This window comes from Dermacentor albipictus, chromosome 10, assembly GCF_038994185.2.
Source record: "Dermacentor albipictus isolate Rhodes 1998 colony chromosome 10, USDA_Dalb.pri_finalv2, whole genome shotgun sequence".
In the NCBI taxonomy this organism is placed as follows: domain Eukaryota; kingdom Metazoa; phylum Arthropoda; class Arachnida; order Ixodida; family Ixodidae; genus Dermacentor; species Dermacentor albipictus.
Window position 1 is genome coordinate 87,670,268 of NC_091830.1, and position 23,097 is coordinate 87,693,364.

At 43.8% G+C, this 23,097-nt stretch overlaps 1 protein-coding gene across 7 annotated transcripts in view; it reads left to right on the forward strand.

Annotated features, from left to right (window-relative positions):
- Positions 1-23,097, forward strand: part of LOC135910256 (zinc finger protein 782-like) — a 187,833-nt gene that overhangs the window by 7,844 nt on the left and 156,892 nt on the right. For 2 of the 7 annotated variants that reach the window (XR_011509085.1, XM_070527579.1), the window contains exon 2: positions 20,105-20,337. The exons of 3 other annotated variants lie outside the window; for them this stretch is intronic. Coding sequence is in view for 1 of the 4 variants with exons in the window: in XM_070527579.1 (XP_070383680.1) it covers positions 20,254-20,337 (84 nt within the window). In the remaining 3 variants the exon portion in view is untranslated. Of the gene's footprint in view, positions 1-20,104; positions 20,338-22,463; positions 23,080-23,097 lie in introns of those variants that run through there. 2 more of the 7 variants (XR_010566964.2, XR_011509092.1) reach the window with 2 other exon arrangements.

The following is a 23,097-nucleotide window of genomic DNA, read 5'->3' on the forward strand; positions in this document are numbered from 1 at the left end:
TGCGCTAAGTCAAGTTATGTAGCCGTTCATATTGTAGCACCAGAGACATAGTGGTCGAACGAACTAAAAGTTGAACGAATGAGTAAGCAAACAACTAAACAAAGCAGCGAACGGTGACTAAACCAGCCAGCGAGTGACCGCACATTCTCTTTGCGAGTTCTCCACTGCGGCATCTTAACCTACACACACTTTAAAGCTGACAAGAATTACTACGTACATCTCAAAAACTTGTTATGCTGTCATTCGGCGACGAACGCATTTCGGGAGAGCATGCACACTTTTCATTTATGTTGCAAATGCACTGGGTGACGAACCTGAATAAAAGAGGCGAATAAAGCTATTCGCTCTAAAGAAGGCTAGTGACTAACCACAAAATACAGAGGGTTGCTTTCCTATGATGAGTTTTCACGCTTGAGCCTCAGATTTTATCAAAAGGAATGCGCTGAATCCTAATGGCTTCGTTATCACATTTTCGCATGCAGCCTCACCTGCACGAGAATTCAAGCCTGCTAGCATACAATACGATAAAGTGCACCAAATGCAACCACTTACTGCTTAAATAAACAAAGTACAAGTCGCATAGTAATCGTGTTAAAGCGTGCAGACATTTGCAACCTCCTCAGTGATCTGTGCAATATTTACTATGTTATTGCTTGAAACAATATTACACAAGCCTGATACATACTATAATATGAGAGACTCTCAGCTACCTCTATAGTCGCGTGGAGAATGTTGGTCTGAAGTTCTTCCTCCCAATTCGATGAATCCATGTCTTTCTTCTTAACCTGTAGCGCTTACCGGATGGTATCGAGAACAGCTTCTTGTTTTTGCTGAAACTATTTTGGCATATGAAGGCGCAGCAGGTTATGGTGATAGAAAATGCCGTGTTGCGACGTTGCACTTGCCACAAAACTTAGTTCAATGCATTTGCAAACCAAAGCAACATGGAAGAACAAAGGCACCATCATGTGCTCCTCGCCCCTCCATAGATGCTTCTCAAGCGAAAATGGTGCTGTAGTGCGATTGTAAACAAACGAAGCCGGCGCCAGGGCCCATGTATGCCATTAGGCCAATAGCGATGCAGCGTCGGCCTCAGCCAAAGTGTGCGAGGAGGAGGCGGCATTCTTCAAAGCGTGGCGCTACTTTACGAAGTTTAAGGGGTTTACCAATTTTGGCGTGAGATTTTGTGGTGAATGGACGTGCTTTTCAGGGCTCTGTGGTGGCGACAAAATCATGTTTTTTGTGCATGCTTCGAGCTTACTTCTGTTTTTGATTTGCTGATCTTTTTAGCCTTTAATTAATGATTGAGTGGTTTTCTTTTCTCTCTCTTTTTTTACGTGTATGCACTTGTGTTTCGTGTACATTTGGTTTTGCAGGATAGTGAGAGCATCCTTTCGCACCACGTGCTTCAACATGTGCAACCGGGTGGGATGTTAAGTCTTTATAGCCTTTAAACAGTAGCTTGGAAGTGGCAAGACTAATAGCTATTAGTGGTTTTACTGTGTGTGCTTTGGTATGGGAAATATTGCTTTGGTAGGAAAATGAGTGTGGCCACGTGGTTGAACACGTGCGAAACTGGGTCATACTACCTTGAGACTGTGCGGAATTGATTGCTTTTAAAACATTGGTGAGAATTACTTTGCGATATTTTAATGATTTAGATCCTATGCATATCACTTTTTGCTAAAGGGCACGTGCTCTTCATTATCATAGTAATATAGTATTCGCATTACGAAAAGCCGTGCAATACATGGCAAGAAAACCGGGAAAGCATTCAGTGTGCGGGGGATCCCTCAAGGCAAATTAGGGGACAAATGAGAATGGAGAGGGAATTGAGTCAATAAGCACACACTGTGATGTCAATGCTAGGCTGAAGAAAATGGAGGCTTTCCAGAAGGTGTTTGTCAAACCTGTTGAAGAGCTTAACCCTTTTAGGGTTGATTTTTTTCGCCATATGCGACTGCCCACAGTCGATTTCATTTATCGCAGATTCCAGTTCTTCTTAGGGACTTATTTCGAAAAAAGTTTACCTCAATTTTTCTATGGTGACTGTAAAGTGATAAAAAAATATTTTGTGTTGGTATATATGTACTCTTCATTCATGAATAATAACAATAAAGAAGGAAATAAACTTATAAAGATTATAAATATGATGCATTCTTATACACATAATTCAAGGCCTTGAAAATGCACGCATGAGAGTATTTTGCAAGACTCAAGTGTTCCTTCTCTTACACTAATATGTACATCCATAGTGTAATCGAACTGCACAGGTGCGCGCACTCAAGAAATCTGTGTGGTTCAGTGCCCGTCAAAAAAGCATGTGTGACAAACTTCTGGTAATGTTAATCCTATTGCCAACCAGAGGCTATTAGTTTTTGTGAGCGTCAAAAAAAAAAAGCAACGGAAACGCATGCATGGCGGCATCCTTCCTATGCGCACCCCTGTGAGCACTAAATGAGCGAGAAAAAGGCGGTCGCCCTTTGAGCGATTGGTAACGAGTTAGCCATCAGTTTTGGAAGCGCAAGAAACTGACGCCGCCCGTGCGTACACCAATGTGCCAGCGGTAGTATATAGAGTCGCGGGAGCAAACTAGCTCTATGTCAAACCATGCAACGAAAACAAAGAGGGGAGGTGGGCGAAAAAAATTTCCTGTATTCTCACATAGTGGTAGCACATGACAGAAAATAGTATTAGGAAATTGGTGCACTTTTTAAACGTACAGACGGCACCATAAATATACGGCATCGACCATTTTGGGACTTGTTCGTGGCGCTGTATATTTACGTCATTGACGCTCGAAGGGTTAAAGATTAGCTAAATAAAGAGCGTGATGCATGGAAGGTAGTGGAAGAAAAACAAGCAGCCAAGGAAAAGCTGAACAGGGCCGCCATTGTAAAGGAGAATAGTCATGACAATGGAACGCAGTCCCTCGACGTGACAGGAGAAGGAATGTCAGCAAAGCATGTTGAATGCATGCAACGTGGGCAAGAGGTAACTGGGAAGAGCGGCACCTACCTTGAGGCCGCCACACACAAAATCCAGGAGCGCAGGGCTCAGTGCCCCTTGTCGAGTATGAATCACGCAGAAAAGGACAAAGGGAAGCAAGGAGAGAAAGGAGAGTGAAATGGTAATTATTGCCTGCGACTCAAACCTGGCAAGGTGCTCAGAAGCAATTAGGTAGGGACATTTCCAGGGCGGACTCTGGGTTCTGTCATGGAGCAAGCAAAAGCATGGCTCGTGGAAAATGTTCACGTGCATAACCTTGTCATTATAGCAGGTGGGCTAAATGACGTCCTAAACAGGAAAGGGACAAATCTAGTCTAGCGCTTGGCGAAGGTGGTGAACGACTTGCCCGAGCTGTCCCCTCATATGCAGATCGTGGTGTGCACGGTGCTGGAGGTGCCTGAACATGACAATCGCGTACAAAAAGCTGTAGTGGCTGCTAACGAGGAGATGTGGAAAATGAGTTGAGAGAAATGTTTCGAGGTTGTCGAAGTAAACATGGAAGTGAGGTGTGGTGATTTTGAACGAGACAGGGTCCACTTCAAAAACAGGCTTGGATGAGGAGTGGGCAGGCGACTTGCGGGTCGGGCTGTTGCTTCTTTAGGGGGCCCAAGGTCGCTCAGAAGGTCAGAGTAGGTAGCAATGAAGTAGGTCTACTAAGGGAACCCCAGATTAGCATCGCCGTCAATAGCAGAAAAAGGAGGAAAGCAAGAAAGAGCTCGCCATGTAGTAGACTATGTAAACATGCAGGGTGGCTGAAGAAAAAAGTGGGCAGTGATTGAGGAGCAGGTAAATAGAGAAATAGGGGTGTATGCAGTTACAGAAACGCACCTTAGAGACCCGGAAGAGCTGCCAGTGATTGAGAATTATGTTTGGGAAGGGTGAAACAGAACTCAGTCGGACAGAAAGGGAGGGGGAGTCGGAATGCTCACCCATCAGGGAGCCAAATGGAAAAGAGTAAATTCAATATGTCAAGAGCATCTTTATTTATGAAGTACAATGAGTGGGAAAAAAATTTGGCTGGGCGTTACGTATTTGCAGACTGGAAATAATTGCACAGAGAAGAATAAAGAGTTAGTGGAATGCATGATGCCAAAATGTTCCTATTATGTGACATGAATTCCCACATACAGGATTTAGATGGCTATACCGACAACAACTGCATGTCAATGCTAGACTTTCGTGAGCAACATATCCTCGTTGTCATGAATATAGGGCCTAAGTGTGAAGGGCAGATCACGTGGGAAGTGGGGAAACTGGCAATCAACCATTGATTACGTTCTGATGACAGAAGGAATTCATAAGTCGAGAGTAATGTTCATTGACGAGGAATGGTATTGCAGCATAAGGAGTGACCATAAACGGAGGATTTTGAAAATGGGATATGTGGTTCGGAAAAAAAGCAAGGAGTGCAAAATGGCCAGTCCAAATTTGAGCACTGAACAAATAACAAATGTATTCACTAGAGTCAAGGAATAACTTGGCAAATGGCCAACTAAAGAGTGGGAACATAGTGAGCTTCTCAGTGTAATAACGACAGAAACACGGAAAGAGAAACAACATGTTCGTTGGAAAGGAAGAAAGAAACAGAAAAGCTGGTGGAATAGGGAGATTTAAGAAGCACTCACTGAACGACGGAGAGCATCCCGAGAGGACAGGCAGGCAAAAAAAGGCGCAGTTGTCGCAGGATGAAATAGCCAGTAAATGGGAACTATACCAGGAGAAAAAGTCTATGGTTCAAATACTGGTGCAAGAAAAGATAAAATGTTAAAGTGAACATTAGTTGTCAGAAATACGTGAAAAAAAAAATACCGCACCTACAATATTTTGGAACCTCATAAAATTACTAGGCATGAAGTCAACAAGAACACAATATATCCCAGATGAAGATGGAAACAACTGGAAGGGGAAATGACATTAAATTACATTAGAAAAATTACAGGCAAATCTTTCCAAGGCAATGACGAAGGTGTATTCGAAGAAACAGCATGAAAGAGAACCAGATGGCAAATGAGCTGGTGCTGACAAATTTCAACTGGAAGACTGCTGAAGAGAAAATTCCTAAGTGCACAGCCACAGGGCTAGAGAGAAGGTTCTCGTTAGCCTGATTAATGAACGAGGACCAAAAAGTAAGGAAGCTCTGGTGAAAGCAGCGGGAAAAAAAAACAACTTTAAAAGACGAATACCAGACAGTTGGCGATAAAGTAAAATGAATTTAATTTGTAAAGGTAAGGGGGACAAAGATAGAATTCACTCATACAGACCGTTGACCATTACATCAGTAATATACAGACTAGCAATGCAGGCAATCAAATTAAAGCGGCAAGCATGGGCAGAGAATAATGGCATTTAGGGAGAACTTCAGAATGGCTTCAGAATAGGTAGGCATTTGGATAACTTATTTGTTCCTACTCACTGTATTAAAGTATCCAGAGTAGAAAGCAGACCATTATGTGGTCTTTCTATACATTACAGGAGCATATGACAACTTAGACCGCAACATTTTATGGGATATTCTGGAAGGGAAGGCTTAGGTGACAATTGTCTACAGCTTTTGAGAGAAATTTACCTAGAAAATACCATTTGCCTTAAATGGGAAGGGATGAGGAGCGAGGAGAAATTTTATATCAACGAGGGACTGAGGCAGGGGTGCCCTTTGTCTCCACTGCTGTTTATGATGTACATGGTGAGGATGGAGAGGGTGCTGGAAGGAAGTAATATTGGGTTTAATCTGTTATACAAGCAGGTAGGTACAGTAGTAGAGCAGCAGCTTCCAGGTTTATTTTATGTGATGGACATTGTGTTGCTAGCTAACAAGCAAAGTGATTTGCAATGTCTGGCTCATATCTGTGGACAGAAAGGCAACAATTTAGGTTTGACTTATTTAGTGTTAGAAAATCAGGTGTTAAGGTATTCAATGAAAACAGTGAATAGACAATGGAAATACAGGGCCAGGAAATACCTAGGGTAAGAGAATATAAATACCTTCGTATATGGAGACACGAAGGCAATAGATATATGGAAAGAGGAAAAAACAATTACAGTAAAGGGGAAGAGAAATGCAGCCATAATGAGGCAGAGAGCGATATGGGGATACAATAGGTATGTGGTGCTCCGGGGTATGGGGAAAGGTGTAATGGTTCCAGCACATACGTTTGGAAATGCAGTTGTTTGCTTTAAATCAGGGGTACAATCTGGACTCGATAGGAACCAAAGGTCAGTCGGTTGCCTCACATTGGGCGCTCACGGGTAGACCACAAATGAAGCTGTGTAGGGTGATATGGGCTGGTGTAGTTTTGAAGTGAGGGAACTGCTCAGCAATATTGATTATGAAGAATGACTGAGGAATATGGAAGAAAGTAAATGAGCTGGTAGAGTGTTGAGGTATTTGTACAGAAAAAAAAAAAGATTCACAGTGGAGGAGAAAAACTAGGAAGCTTACCAGCAAGAATCCGCCTGTAGGGTGAGCAACAAAGAACGTCAAGTGGAAAGTCGGAGAGTTGAGAAAATCTCATGGGTGGCGGCAGTGGAAAAGAAACATGCCATGAGTAACTACTTAACAGAAAAAAATGGCTGTGGCTTAGGTAACGTTAAGCCCAGGATGCGAGGCATACTAGCCTTTATTTTAGTTGTTGAACCACTGTTTAGCTTGGTGAACTGCTGTTGCTTGGCTATATTTGGTTCGGCTAGACGAAGAAACAACTCATGCGTTACTCTGCTTCGCCTTGGACGCCCCGCATTGGACGCGGTGAGCGTCGAGCAACGCAGCGTTCGGCGCGGCAACGAAATGTGTGCCTGAGCAAGCGACGCACGCCTGAGCCTTAGAAACAGCTCGTTTCTAAGGCAACACCTCATTCACTAGAGGCGCTTTTGTACCGCTTTGAAGCATCGTACTCGTGGCTCAGTGGTAGCGTCTCCGTCTCACACTCCGGAGACCCTGGTTCGATTCCCACCGAGCCCATCTTGCAAGAGTTGAGCCAAAGCCACTTCTCCTCTGTCGTGACGTCACGGTGTCACGTGGTTTCAAGGCGACACCGCCGCGCCTGAGGAGCTGGGTTGAGCTCTCGTAATATGCTTCGCATAAAAACACAATCAGTAAACAATTTATGATAACTCATAGGGAAGCTCACGACTTTTCGAAGCGAGATCAGGATGCCTTAGAACAAGCATCTATAAAGCGAGATGTAAGAAGGAAGAAGCACGTGCTTGCTACAGTAAAGCTAGGGAAATGATGGAGCATGTTTTATTAGAATGTGAGGACATCTGCCCAGCGGTCGATTTAGGCACCACTGGCCTCCTGAATCCCTTTGGTTCAGCGGGAGCAGCAGAAAAGTAAGCATGTCTGCAATAGAGATTAGTAAGGGGCGATTGGAAGATAGGTGGAAGAAAAGTAGGGAAACAACAAGAAAATAGAGATGTACAAAAGCAAAGCGTATAGTATATTGTCAGAAAATTTGGTTGTGGGAGTTCAACGTGCTGTTTTTTTTTTCTTTTTTACCTAGGTAGGACATTAGGCAGTTAACAGCAAGAGCTTGGTAGCGCAAACCACCATCCCAATATAGAGGGGATGCTCATAACATCCATCCATTCATCGTGGCCCACGCAAGTGGACGCGTTTCTACCAGAAAACCTGCCTTCGTTCATAGCGTTGGCCGCAAGCGTTTCCCAATAAACATTACGGTTACATATGCTGCAGTTGCCGGGAAGCGTGAGAAGCAGTCGGATATCTTTAAGGCTATCACATTCTGCTCTTAAAGGCGAAGCGTAAGCGTCCTCCAAATTTTTTCTCACTGTGCGCTTGGGGGCCGATCTTACACAGTTTAAACCTGCTTTCTTACTCCACCTATTGTGTGTACCCCATAGCTCTCCCAAATCTTTACGGAGCGAGCGCCTATGTTTATTAGATTGCTCGTTTTCTCTTCAAACTGACGGAGAGTGTAAACTGCGTTCACATAAATGAATCTTGCATTCCTTTTGCGCAACCATAGAGAGGGAAAAAAAACAAAAAACAGCATAAAACTCCTGTGTTTTTGAACTTCTTTTATATATAAAAGTGCAGGGTCAAATCAGCACTCAACTATCACGTACTGACGCACACCATCTCATTGACGATTTGTCTTCTAGCTCTCCGGCAATCATCATTTGTGGTGAGAATAGCCCCCTTTCAATAATCAGGGCCTTAATCAGCTCAAAGATCACAATGCTACTTTTATTTGTGCATATGGTATTTTATCATGAATAAGGGCAATCTCTTTCAGTGCAAAATAATCGAACAATAAATTGTTCTGAAGGGAAAAAAAGCTACCAATGCGCACAGTACAAAACCAGTCCCGTCTTTTTTTTTTTTTGTCAATGGAGGTCCCTGGCACATGTTTTACTTCCATGTTCTTTGAAGTCGTTTGCACCCACGTGGCATAAATGTATAGACAGCCTCAACCTTGTATAACTCGAGATCAGGAGCTCCTCTACAGACTCGCTGGGCTTGTGGCATGTCTTCACGGAAGGGCGCACCATTTTCCCAAATACTCAGTCACAGCCTTCAAAGGGGACCTCAAGTGAAACAAGCTCTCAGTTCAACTTATGATGCTCCTGAAATGCTCTTCGCATGGTTTCACTATCAGGATAACATTCCCACTTGGATATGTAAGGTTGCCACTTTCTCGTCTCTATTCTTTAAGAGTCATGCATATGCCTGCTGTCACTTGAGTCTGACAAGGCAGTGTTGCACTGCTCAGATCTGGCAACAGCTGGCAGCATCCCTCTTGAAGGTAAACCGCCGATGTAGAATAGGATATTGATTTGTTTTAAGTTCTTCAGTGAATAAAATTTCAGAGTCATCGATGACATTGCCCCCACTTCTCAACACTCTTGTTTACCTTTTGATATGTCAGTGAGAATCTTAATGATCCATTGCAGTTTTCTCTAGGGCTTTGTCAGAAAACAGTAAAGTTTCGAACCACTTATGGAGTTCTTTGTGCACATGCGCACGCAGCAGCCAGTCATTTCACTGAATAAGGGAATGACCAAAGTGACCGCAGCTCCTTCCCCGCACTTGTTGCCTTGCGAAGTGAGACGCAATGGCCACACAGTTGCAATAAGCCTTGAATGATTTATGTCCTCCTAAGGAAAAACCGGAACTCTGTTTAATGTCACATTCATTGATTGTCCCGTTTTATCGACATATTGTTTCTTACAGAAAGAACAGCCAAGCATATAAGTTACGTTGGAACTAGTGCAAATAAAGCTAGTTTTCACTTTGTGTGAACAGCTATTTGTGGTGCTTTTAATTTTAACGTCACTTTGAAGGTGCTTGCAGGTTTTGCACCTGGGGCGAGAACATGCTTTTAATAATGGGGAATGATGTTGGCTGACTTTAGCGTGCACTAACGTAGCTTCGAAGTTTCTGTTGCAGCGATAGGTAACCCTTGGTACATCCGAAAACACTCTTCTCAGACGCTCGTTACTTGATAATATTGGGTGTTATTTTTTTGGGATGTTTATGCTTGGGAGCGCATCAGAATACTTTGCTGTGAAGGCTGGCGGCCTGAGATTCTGGTGTGGGTTGTTTCTTAGCTAATTCCGACTGCCTCTCCACTCTTGATGTGGCGTCATAAGCCTGATCGAGAGGAATTTGTGGATAATTTCTTTCTGCTAGCAATACTTCTTAATTCTGCTACTAAGTTCATTTTGGTGGTGTATAGAATCATTGTCTCCACTACAGAGTCTTCCCACTCTTTTCGCTCGTCTGACAAAAATACCTTGCTTGCAGTTCCGCGGATGAAGTAGGAAGATAGGCGCGACGATGGCATATGGCCTCTGAGATTAGATTTTGGAGGGTATGGCAGACAGCTTGTACTTTTGTTTTGCCCCATATCAGCGGACATGGAAAGTACAAATAAAAAACTTTGCTGGCTTCCATTGCAGTGCATCTCGCATATTTCACACGCACGTGCATATTGAATCACTCAGATGCACCAACGACAAGAAAGGAGATTAATCAAGGTGCCCAATTTTTATTATTTGTATCATGAGAAGCCAACGAACAAGGACACCAAGGACAACATAGGGGAAAAACACGTACTTACTAATTGAAATAAAGAAATGATAAATTAATGGCAATTAAAGTGGATGAGAAAACAACTTGCCGCAGATGGGGAACAATCTCACGTCTTTGCATTACGCGTGTGATGCTCTAAGCACTTGAGCTACCGCGGTGCCATTGCCCCATACACTTTCTTAGGTTAATTATGTTTTACTACTAGAACTAACCTTGGGAATGTTAGCCAGTGCCACGTCGCGCATGTAAACTATGCTCCCACGCTATACTAAAACTTGTTTTCTGCGATTTTGTTTGCGGAACACTAATGATATTTCCCATACCACCACTATTGTACTAACATTAAACTAAAATTATTTAATTTCACAAACTGGATCATTGAGCAATCACACATTGGTATATTACGCAAATCAAAAATGGTCAACCAGCTTTTGGTTCGATGCGATGATTTCCATCAAAACTTATTGAATAAATAAAAAGCTACCTTTAGTTTTACAATCATATGTTGTGTTATTTAATTCGTATTTCGCAACTGTAATTTTGTTTACAAAATAAAAGCATTACTATGGTAACCTGTTTTAATTCGTTAATGCCGAATTGAGGCCTTACAGCTGTCAAGTTGAAACTTCAGAAAGTGAGAAGTCACATCAGCAACGCTGCCACCACTGTAACTTCTGTGACTATAAGGCTGATAGATTGTGTAATCTGAAAGCACACATTATGGTCCACACAGGTGAGTGGCCATTTGAATGCCATTTTTGCCCCAAGAGCTTTGCACTAAAGAGTAATCTCAAGTTACACCTGCGCCCTCACACAGGGGAGAGACCATTTCAGTGCCCTTCGTGCCGTCAGATCTTCCAACAAAAGAATGCTCTTGATTATCACCTGCGCTCTCACACAGGCGAGAGGCCATTTCAGTGCCCTTCATGCCTTCAGAGCTTCCTGCATAAGTCCACATTAAATAGTCACCTGTGCACTCACACGGTCAAGAGGTCATATCAGGCCATATCGTTTCCACCTATGTCCAGATATCTTTTTACACAGAAACCAGCTAAATAGGCACCTGTGCCACCACAAATGAAAGTGACAATTTGAGTGATAGTTCTGGTTTTAGAGCTTTTTCTAACAGCTCATTCGACCGGTCCTTCCAGAGCACATTTAGGGTGCAAAGGAAGTCACGTAAGGCACCCATAAAGCTGGTGATCTAGTATTGAAAATATAGTCCAATGTCCACAAGTGGTAGGCAGGACGTATTTTCCAAAATGGTAATAGTTGAGGAAAAGCGACGTTATGCGAGAGCAGGACATCTGGATTAGGGGATACGATGTAGTCACCGTCTGTTATAGATGGAACGGGGGAGACACCTATGTAGGTAACGGCACGGTGAGGGAAACGAATATGCTCTGTGGAACATAGCCGTATTGGAACACTATCGGGAGGGTCAATAGCAGCAGGCAGAGCGAGTTGTGCAGCACCAGCAGAACAGTCTATCAAAGCGGAATGTGTAGACAGAAAGTCAAGGCCCAAGATGAGGCCGTGAGGGCCAGTGCTCTAGAACATAAAATAAAACAGAAGTGTGATGTCCGGCGATACTCACGCGAGCCGGACACATGCCAATAATGGCTCGTGTTCCACCGTCGGCGACTCCGACCACAGGCGACTGGGCAGGAGTGAGGACTTTCTTGAGACGATTCCGAAGCTGAGCATTCATCACAGATACGTGCGTGCCAGTGTCAATCAGAGCTGTACCAGGTACACCATCCACATTCACTTTAATGAGGTTTCAATGTGTGGGCAAGGTTAGGAGAGGATTTTTCCTTAGGGTCGGTTTCGCAGCATCGCCTCCAGGTGCTGCATCCGTTAGTTTTCCGGAAGGGTGCGCCGGAAGAACCTAGGGGACGGTGATCGACGAGATGGGGGCCATCAGCAGAAGCGGCAATGTGGCGAAGGAGAGCAGCTAGAGTGGTTAGGAAGAGAAGTGTCGCCAGAATGTACTATCTGCATTTGCAGCGGGATCCGAGGAGCAGCATGAGGGCCGTGGGATGGGAGGTAGTGCCAGGGGGTCGAAATCAACGAAGATGGGCAGTGACGTAAAACATGGCCGATACAGCCACAAGTGAAGCATATAGGCTTGTCGTCTGGAATGCGCCATTCAGCCAGATTGCGATACCACGTTGGGGCATTCAGGCTGCGGGTGCGTATGACAGTGCTGGACGGAGTGTAGTCAGGTCGACTAACTGAGCAGGCGTTGGTCAAGCCAACGTTGGCCAATTCTTGGCACATGACGGACTGCATCAGTGAGACGGTCGCCTTACAATTGTCGGGGCCATGGGTTGGGGTTGACAGGAGATGCGGCTTCTATTTCACGTCGGATGATTTGTAGGACCTCATCAGAGCGATTTGGCATGGGCAGACTGTGAAGGTCTTTGCAGGTGTACGTAGCAGCCATGTTGGGAAGGCGGGGAAATGGCTGGGCAATGCGGCGACTCTTGGCTTTTTCGAATCGCCGGCATTTCGTAATAATGGCTTGCACAGTGGAAGAATTCTTGAACACAAGGAGGTGGAAGGCATCATCTCATCATCATCAGCCTGGTTACGCCCACTGCAGGGCAAAGGCCTCTCCCATACTTCTCCAACTACCCCGGTCATGTACTAATAGTGGCCGTGTCGTCCCTGCAAACTTCTTAATCTCATCCACCCACCTAACTTTCGGCCACCCCCTGCTTCGCTTCCCTTCCCTTGGAATCCAGTCCGTAACCCTTAATGACCATCGGTTATCTTCCCTCCTCATTACATGTCCTGCCCATGCCCATTTATTTTTCTTGATTTCAACTAAGATGTCATTAACTCGCGTTTGTTCCCTAACCCAATCTGCTCTCTTCTTATCCCCCCCTTAACGTTACACCAATCATTCTTCTTTCCATAGCTTGTTGTGTCGTCCTCAATTAAGGTAGAACCCTTTTCGTAAGCCTCCAGGTTTCTGCCCCGTAGGTGAGTACTGGTAAGACACAGATATTATACACTTTTCTCTTGAGGGGTAATGGCAACCTGCTGTTCATTATCTAAGAATGCCCGCCAAACGCACCCCAGCCCATTCTTATTCTTCTGATTATTTCCGTCTCATGATCTGGATCTGCGGTCACTACCTGCCCTAAGTAGATGTATTCCCTTACCACTTCCAGTGCCTCGCTACCTATTGGAAATTGCTGTTCTCTTCCGAGACTGTTAAACGTTACTTTAGTTTTCTGCAGATTAATTTTTATACCCACTCTTCTGCTTTGCCTCTCCAGGTCAGTGAGCATGCATTGCAATTGGTCCCCTGAGTTACTAAGCAAGGCAATATCATCAGCGAATCGCAATTTACGAAGGTATTCTCCATTGACTCTTATCCCGAATTCTTCCCAATCCAGGTCTCTGAATACCTCCTGTAAACACGCTGTGAATACCTATGGAGAGATCGTATCTCCCTGCCTGACACCTTTTATGGGGATTTTGTTGCTTTCTTTATGGAGGACTACGGTGGCTGTGGAGCCACTATAGATATCTTTCAGTATTTTTACATACGGCTCGTCTGCACCTTGATTCTGTAATGCCTCAATGACTGCTGAGCTTTCGACATAATCAAACGCTTTCTCATAATCAATGAAAGCTGTATCTAGGGGTTGGTTATACTCTGCACATTTCTCTATCACCTGATTGATAGTGTGAATATGGTCTGTTGTTGAGTAGCCTTTAGGGAATCCTGCCTGGTCCTTTGGTTGACAGAAGTCTAAGGTGTTCCTGATTCTGTTTGCAATTACCTTCGTAAATACTTTGTAGGCAACGGACAGTAAGCTATAGACCTATAATAGCTATAGTAAGCTATTATAGGTCTATAATATATATATATATATATATATATATAATATAGTATATATAATATTATATAGTCTATAATATATAGGTCATATAGGATAATGCTAGCGTTCTTCCAAGATGCTGGTACGCTCGAGGTCATGAGGCTTTGCGTATACAGGGTGGCCAGTTTCTCTAGAACAATCTGCCCACTATCCTTCAACAAATCTGCTGTTACCTGGTCCTCCCCAGCTGCCTTCTCCCTTTGCATAGCTCCGAATGCTTTCTTTACTTCTTCCGGCATTACTTGTGGGATTTCGAATTCCTCTAGACTATTCTCTCTTCCATTATCGCTCTCTTCCATTATCCACTGGCACTCTATAAATCTCTGTAGAACTCCTTAGCCACTTGAACTATCTTTTTCATATTAGTAATGATATTTCCGGCTTTGTCTCTAACGCATACATCTGATTCTTGCCAATTCCTAGTTTCTTCTTCACTGCTTCTAGGCTTCCTCCGTTCCTGAGAGCATGTTCAATTCTGTCCATATTATACTTCCAAATGTTAGCCATCTTACGCTTGTTGATTAATTTTGAAAGTTCTGCCAGTTCTATTCCAGCTGTAGGGTTTGAGGCTTTCATACATTGGCGTTCCTTGATCAGATCTTTCATCTCCTGCAATTGCTTACTGGTGTCCTGCCTAACGGAGTTACCACCAACTTGCATACTCCTTAATGATGCCCACAACATTGTCGTTCATTGCTTGATCACTAAGGTCCTCTTCCTGAGTTAAAGCCGAATACCTGTTCTGTAGCTTGATCTGAAATTCCTCTATTTTCCCTCTTACCACTAACTCATTGATCGGCTTCTTATGTACCAGTTTGTTCCGTTCCCTCCTCAGGTCAAGGCTAATTCGAATTCTTACCATTCTATGATCACTGCAGCGCACCTTGTTGAGCACGTCCACATCTTGTATGATGCCAGGGTTAGCACAGAGTATGAAGTCTATTTCATTTCTAGTCTCGCCGTTCGGGCTCCTCCACGTCCACTTTCGGCTATCCCGCTTGCAGAAGAAGGTATTCATTATCCGCATATTATTCTCTTCTGCAAACTCTACTAATAATTCTCCCCTGCTATTCCTAGAGCCTATGCCATACTCCCCCACTGACTTGTCTCCAGCTTGCTTCTTGCCTACCTTGGCATTGAAGTCGCCCATCAGTATAGTGTATTTTGTTTTGACTTTACCCATCGCCGATTCCATGTCCTCATAGAAGCTTTCGACTACCTGGTCATCATGACTGGATGTAGGGGTGTAGACCTGTACGACCTTCAATTTGTATCTCTTATTAAGTTTCACAAGACCTGCCACTCTCTCGTTAATGCTATACAATTCTTGTATGTTACCAGCGATATTCTTATTAATCGGGAATCCAACTCTGGCGGCATCATTTGCTATCCCCTAATGACATGTGCAACTTTATCAGGTTTGGACATCTTCAGATCCACTTTGCGGCACAGAGCGAGCACATCCTGGATGTATGTGAGGTAGGATTCAGTGCACGTCTGGACACGCAAAGTGAGGTGGTTTTGGGTGGCACGCTGACGTCCAACAGGCTTGCCACACAAATGCTTGAGCTTCTGTTTACAAATGTCCCAACTGGTAAGTTTCTCCTCGTGGGTCTGAAACCAAATGCGTGCCGTGCCCGCAAGTTAATATCTCAAATTAGCGAGCATGATGGTCTGATTTAAGTGGTTGCTGGAGCTCACCCGCTCATATAGTTGAAGCCAGTCTTCAACATCCGTGTCGTCAGTGCCAGAGAAGGTTTCTGGGTCGCGGGGTTGCGCTAGAATGACTGTGGGCGTGGGTGCCGAGGGGCCTGAAGCATCCTTGCCTTGTGCTGGCATTGTAGATGCAGCCAAGGAGCGCCTGCTGCTTAAATCTGTCTTAATAATGATCCCGCTACCTCCACTAAAAATGTTACGGGGGTCAAAAACAGTCAGATGTATATTTACAGGATATTTACAATAATCGTAGCAGCTGACAAGATGGTAGACAGCGTGCGAAGTCCAGACCGTCATCTTCTTCTGACCAAGCTGACATCTTCTTCATCAGTGTGTCACAATATTTTTGCAGCACCGTACAAGGGAGACATCTACAGAACTTTAGACGTACCCAACGCCTATAGTTAGATTCCACTGGATGAAGAGTCAAAGAAGTTGACGACCATTGCTACCTACAGAAGGTTGCTTTCCTTCAACCGCCTACCTTCTGGAGTGTCGTATGCACCAGCTATCTTTCAGGGCGCCACAGAAAATATACTTGGCTATCCAACAGGCATGCAAGCATAAATGGATGACTTCCTGGTGGCAGAATGGAAACTCAACAGTGGATCAATCTCAAGGCAGTCCTCCAGCATTTCTGTGATTGTGACATCAAAATGCGGGAGAATAAGCGTTCCTTCATTAACGTCAGAAGTATCGTACCTAGGACACGAAATCACTAGCGACAAACATCACCCACTGGAGAAGAACCTGAAAGCTGTGACGAACACACTAAGTCGGGAGAATGTGATGGAGCTGCATTCTTACATAGATCTGCTCAATTATTAGAGCAATTTTCTTTCGAGCGTAGCAACGACGCTTGCTTCAATGTGCGGTCTTCGGGAGGTTTGCCATTGCAACTGCTCTTCAAAGCAGCAACAGCTCTTTCAACAATCTAAGAAAGCGTTCCATCATGCCAGAATGCTCATACATTTTGTTGCGACCAAGTCGCTGCACCTTGGGTGCGACACATCTCTACATTGTACGGAAGCGGTTTTTTCCCATCGCATTGCCGCCATTGACAAGCCTATTGGGTTCTGTCTGTAAACACTTAAAGGAAAAATCAGACATCCACCCAATCCTAGCAACTGCTACAATGGAAACCCATACCGGTTCCTTGAAAGAAAAGCCTCGCAGTTGAAGAAAAATTTGTACTGGTCCAGGACTCTAACCTGGGACTACCGCCATTCCGGAGCAGCCGCTCTACCATCTGAGCTAACCAGGTGGCTAGCAGATGGCAGGGCGAAGTCAAATTTGTCAACAACTCGAAGCAAAGGCAAGAGTTTGATGTAATAATTCTGCGGAAACCCGCAAGGTGGAGAGAAGCAACCAGTGTGGGTTTCCATTGTAGCAATTGCTGCGATTGGGTTGATGTCTGATTTTCCTTTTATTGATTACTTTTATCCACCTTGCAGCTTTCCGCTGAACTATTGCGTCAAGCTCTTTCCCTTGCTTCGAGTTGACAACTGACCATCTGTGGACACAGATGGTCAGTTTATTGAATTAACATGTTTTCCTGTGTATAAGTGACAGTTCTTTTTCTGATATTTTCGTCGGTGCATCTTATACGCTGCTGCGACTTATATATGGCTTTTTATTTTAGTTTTTTGTTGTTTTTTGGAAAAGGACTGCTGTCAAGATGAGATTCGATGCTATGGCCTCCCGAAACGCACTGGGTTGACCTCCTCTGGCAGCTGCTATGCACACACGCTTTGGAGGTAGTACCGGGTTTTTCTCGTGATCAAGTTGCTGAGCGCAGGCAAGAAGGACGGAGCAGCAATCTGAAGTCGAAGTCGTCGCATCTGCAGATCACTGCCAAGATACGGCATGCGTCATTGCGTAAACTAGGCAGTTTTCTACCATACTGCATCCCGTGCTGCCGCTTTCCCATTTTCCACACTTGTGCACGATTCGGCTCACCATGGCACGCTTTGACTCGCAGATACAGAATATGTGGCTTGTGGGGACAACGTTATTGCCCTTGGACTTTGTCAGTACATCGCAGCCACCACGATGGCAGAAATGTGCCTGGGGTGCCCATATCATTGCTCGAGCGTGACCCACGTTCATCAAGTAAAATGTCACTATATTTTTTTTAATTGCTTACCGAATAAAGAGGTGTGTCTTACACAACGGTGCAACTTATATACTGCTGCTTCTTGAAAAAACTGCCGTTTTGAGGGGGGTGCAACTTATACACCAGAAAATGCGGTACAATCGACTTCTTGCAAAACTGACTTCTCAAGTCAGTTTGCAACAAAGACTGCCTAAGTGGAGTCGCATCATGCTCCATACAAAGTTCAAGCGCGATAAGACCCTATCGTTCCGCCACACACTGTCTGCTTTCAAGGGCCCCTCACCAGGTCTAGGCATTCTGAGCTGGCAGGTGCAGTACGTACATTTTGCGCTACAATCACGTCTGCTAAATATTACTTTGCTTCGTGCCACGAAAAATCCGAAATTTCAAACCGAACGCTGTTTGCAATTCCCGTCGCGGCCGCCATGCTTCAAGCCTGAAGGTGACATACACATGGTAGTGCGGCTATGCACATGTGTTTGTGCTGTGAAGTCACTCGTAGTGACACCTGACTTCGAGAATTATTCAAGGCAACATTAGTTATTTTTGTAATCTGTTGCTTGAGTAGACAAATTAAACTTTAGAGAAATAATAAAACACAAACTCAATGTTTGTATGTTTTTGTTTTACTTTGCACTGCGGAAAGAGAGATTTACTTCCATTTCGTCTGCTTGTTCCCACGTCATGGAGCCGCACGCAGACATCGAAACTGTCATTTTCTACTGTGTTCCTGCGCAATGTTGCTCTGTGATCCGCTTGTGTCTGCCTCAGTGTTCATGTAGCACTGATTTATACTGCTAGTCGGGTATCCTCGTGCACAGCAGGAAAAATCGTGGGCTCTGCGAAATGAGACAATCACTACAGCTCGCATGCGACGCCGTCAGTGGAAGTGTGCCGTACCATAAAAAAGCGAGGAGAAAAAAAATGAAGGCAGGGCCTGTGACATATACGACACGCATTTCTCGCTCTGGTATGTGACAACACTGGGAATTCATTTCGCTTGCGGAGGCTAGACAGAGCAAGTGGAGAGAGTGTCTCGCTTGGCAGTGGCGCTCGTCTCCTGAAGTCATGGGTTTGTGGCACTGAAGTACTTCCATCTCGGATATTAATGCAATGGCGTTACAGGCCCCGTGCCACAGAAAATCCAGCATCGGTCATTGTTTCGGCAACAAGATTCTCGAACCGCTCATACTGAGGCCCTCCATGTGACCCATGGAAGCTACTAAGCTAATTGAATTCCTCAAGCTAAAAGACAGAAAAATCGTAAAGTATGGCTTACACACAATGTATAGACGTGGTAGCATTGGATTGTAATTTGACTACATTAGAAAAGATAGTTCTGTTAGGCAAAAATTCAAAGCAACCCCTTTTCCTGCGTTTCTGACGTTAATTATTTATTATTTATTTTTATTTAGAACATACTGCAGGCCTACATAGGCCCAAGCAGGAGGGGCGAATACATAATATATGCAAAAAGAACAGGATTAGCAAAATTGAAAAATGTTAAATACAAGTTGTAACACAAAATACCACAATAAATACAAGGCTTAGATGCAAAATACAAAAAGTAAACATAGAAATAAATGGCTCTCAAATTAAATGCTGTGAAGAAAACATTGAGTCAAAAGAATCAGCTCTGGTTAAAAGATCTGGTGGACACCTGTTCCACTCCTCAATGGTGCGTGGAAAAAATGAGTATTTAAAGGCGTTAATCCTAGCACTGTAAGGGGTTAATGATTGTGCATGATGATTTCGTGTTTGGCGCGTAGTGTTAGGTTTAAGGAAGGGGTCTGCATTCATAGACAGTTTATGGTTTTTTAGTAAGAAAAGTAGTTTGTCTTTGAATTTTCCGGCGCAGCTGTAATGTTTCAATACCGTGAGTTCGCATGAGGGTCGTTGGAGAGACCGGACACAGCATCTGCCATGTGTGCGCGAAACTGTGGCTGGCTTTGCGTAATTTGTACCGCTCACATGAAGATGTCGTCGTCGCATGAAACCGTATCATTCGTCACAGACTCCCAAATTCATCAAAATCTGCTCGTCCCTGTCTTTTCTTGGCATTGTCCTCGTGTCTCCGCGCAAACTTTTTCAGTATTTGTCAAAATGAATTGTTTTCTCATTCAAGTTTACTTTTTTGGTTTGCCCGATAACACACATAATTCTGCGCCCGCTTTCTGTGTAAGAAAAGTCGATCGGTGACTGTACTTATTTGCAAAAAAGTCCAGTTTCAGTACAACAAAATTTCTATATAATGAAGCAAATTGCCAATTTTACCGATTTCATTATATTGAGGTTTAAATATCTTTCCAGACTGCGCAAGGCACGTACAGTTTTCAGGCATAAACTGGGCCAATGCAGCTCACAGGGTTGCGAGGCAGCATGTGGTGTCCACAGGAGTACAGTATAGCTTTGCTGACCTCGCCCTATTCTCCGCCCACGGTAAGCCCCAACGCATATGCATGGTTTGGAACAGTGAAAATTCCACAGAAACTGTAGTGGAGCAACCAGCCATCTCCTCCTCCAATTCGCCGAAGCCCATGGAGGTAAGCTGTTTTGACTCATGCCAAACCACAAGACGCCTCTTGTAGAGATGAGGTGAAGATCATCTAGCATTACTTACTGAAGTACAGTTAAACCTCGTTACTCTGAACACCACATTAACAAACTTCTGAAATCCCCTGCTTACTTCTTATAGTTCCAATGTAAAGGTATTTCAGTACTCCAAACTTCAGAATACTGAACTTTTCAGAATAACAATCATAATTCAGTTTCCCTGTGAGGTTAACAACGCCTCAATACCAAGAGCTAATATTTAGAAATTTCAGGATTCTTGATTTCTTGATTCTTGATAATGGATAAGGCCGTTGTGCTGCAGTGGGCATAGCCAGGCTGATGAAGATTATGATTTTCATAAATCTTTCACAGCAACCGAAGCAGTAGGCTAGCAAACAAGGCGCAGGGATCGGACATAATGGCGCATGAGTTCGGAAAACCTGAGGAGTGCCCAAGAAAAAAAGAATGTGGGCGAGCGGAGCCGATTATGCATCAGGTTTTGCAAGCGCTTGCTCCACCCAGGAAAGTGTTGCCTAGCAACGGAAACGCGTCTCTCTCTTTTTTCATGCTTCTTTCTACGCACACTTCTTTCTTTCGTGCTCCTTTCGGTGGCAATGCTAGCTATGCATGTGGTGAAATGTAAGCTCCGTACTCGCGGGGATGCCACACAGTCACACTTTGCACTTTCCAGGCATGCTTGTGCTTTGACATAGTTCAGGTGTGTGCCTTGAGCTAGAAAGATGCAGTATCCACCGCAAGAAAATGTGAAATATAAGCAAAAAGTGAGAGACATTGCACTTCGGAGGTGACATGAAGCTACCGTTTTGTCGGTAGTTTTCTCAGCGTCAGCATCTGTTTTGCGCACATCACTCTTATTACACAGTGCTTCGCTGGGGCGTGGCAGCGAAATCCATGGAAAATTGCAACAGCGCGTGTTAAGGGCCAACAGCGAAGTTTTCGTGGATAGCTCATATGCTGACAACTTATGAACTGATGGGCTGATGAACGGAATGGTTAATTGATGGCTTTCACTATAGCAGTCTTTCAGAATAAAGAAATATTTATCACAGTTCCCTGAAGTTCAAAATCTTAGATGTCTCTTATGAAATACCGACAACATTGAAGTGCTTTTATTCCACATTCCTCAGATGGAATAGCAATTGCTGTACAGTGAACATGGGAGTATCCATATGTCACTTGAAGCTGTATTTATACGAGCGATTTTATTTAACAAGACAATAACTGTGTTTTCTAATATACACCACAGATCACCAACTTAGAGGCCATTTTGAAAGGCTGGTTTGTTGGCGTCCTTTCCCATACGTCCTTGTTGGTGACCTGCACTTAAAAGCTCACTGTGGGGCAGGTCTGCATGTGATATTATTGAACTTACTGAGAATTTCCAGATGTCCTATGGGACAAGTATAAGTAATACAAAGTAGCCTACTTTTCTCTAGCAGTGTACCTAATATTTTTTTCTAAAGAGTCGTCACAGCCTCTGCATGCTCACTTCCTTGCATGCAATGGCTGATGATTAAAAATCCTCTTCAGAAGTGGTAATGTCCCAGTGTTACTAGAGGGAATCGAACAGTATGCATGTGCCTTATGTTTAAAGCGATGGTGTCTATGTGTTGTAAACTGGGATAAATTCAAGCAGCTTTCCAGCCTGACACCTCCATGAACATAACTGTTCATTGGTGAAATGACATGCGGTATACTTTGAGCTGCACGCGAAATCACCCTGCTGTCTTCAAGCACTCAAGTCAACCCAAATCCTTTGTAAGGTGAGGAATGCAAACTAGCATCACAAAGCACGGTGTGCAGGGTAATAGAGCTAACACCCTCATCCTTGTGTATGTCACGGGCTAGAGACCACGACAGCAAGGCTAGATATTTGGCGCACAATTGGGTAGATGTCTAGTTGACAACAGCACTGGAAAAAAAATTTTGCACACAAGCATGACCGCTGAATTAAAATCAGTTTGACCATTGCCCATGTTAAGACCAGTGAGTGTTTCTTTGTCATTGCAATTGTATTTATTTTAACCATGGGACATGCACATTTTGTCCCCAAGAGTGCTTTTAAGAAAATGTTTGTCTTCTTTTTCTTTTACAGCGAAGCTGTTAGCATCTCGGTGTCTGTCCTTGAGCATAAATTATCATCGGCAATGGCTCGTCCTCCTCAAAATGCAGAGGCTACAAGCACTCTGCAAAGTGAAGCGATCAGTGGAAACAATAAACAATCCTTGAAATAACTTGTGCAACAAACAGAACAGCATATGTTTAAATAAAGTACAAGCACAAAAAGATACCTCACCCATAAATTAAGCATTGCATAGTGCCATGAGCAGTTGTAGCGGTTGTTTCTTTAAGAGTTTCGCTGGCCATCGACTTCCTCAGGGCTTCGATAGTGAGTCAATTTTTTTTTATTCTGGACTGGACCAGGATGTTTAGTTTGCTTTACTACATGGATTATCTGTTCGTTTCTTATCTTTATCTTGAGCCAACCAGTCACTATTATCTTGGCCCGCTATGGCCTTAGTAGGATTTTGTGTCATGAATTCCCTAAATCATTATCAGCATTTAATGAACAATATTTGCTGCAGATTATTCATGCCTGAAAAGGGTCATGAAAATGTCAGTATAGTTAAGTCTGAAAAGTGTTTCTACAAAAACCCTGTACATACCCGGCTGCACATGGACAGTTAAATTTGTTATTATGATGGTCTGTACACCTACACTTTCAAAAT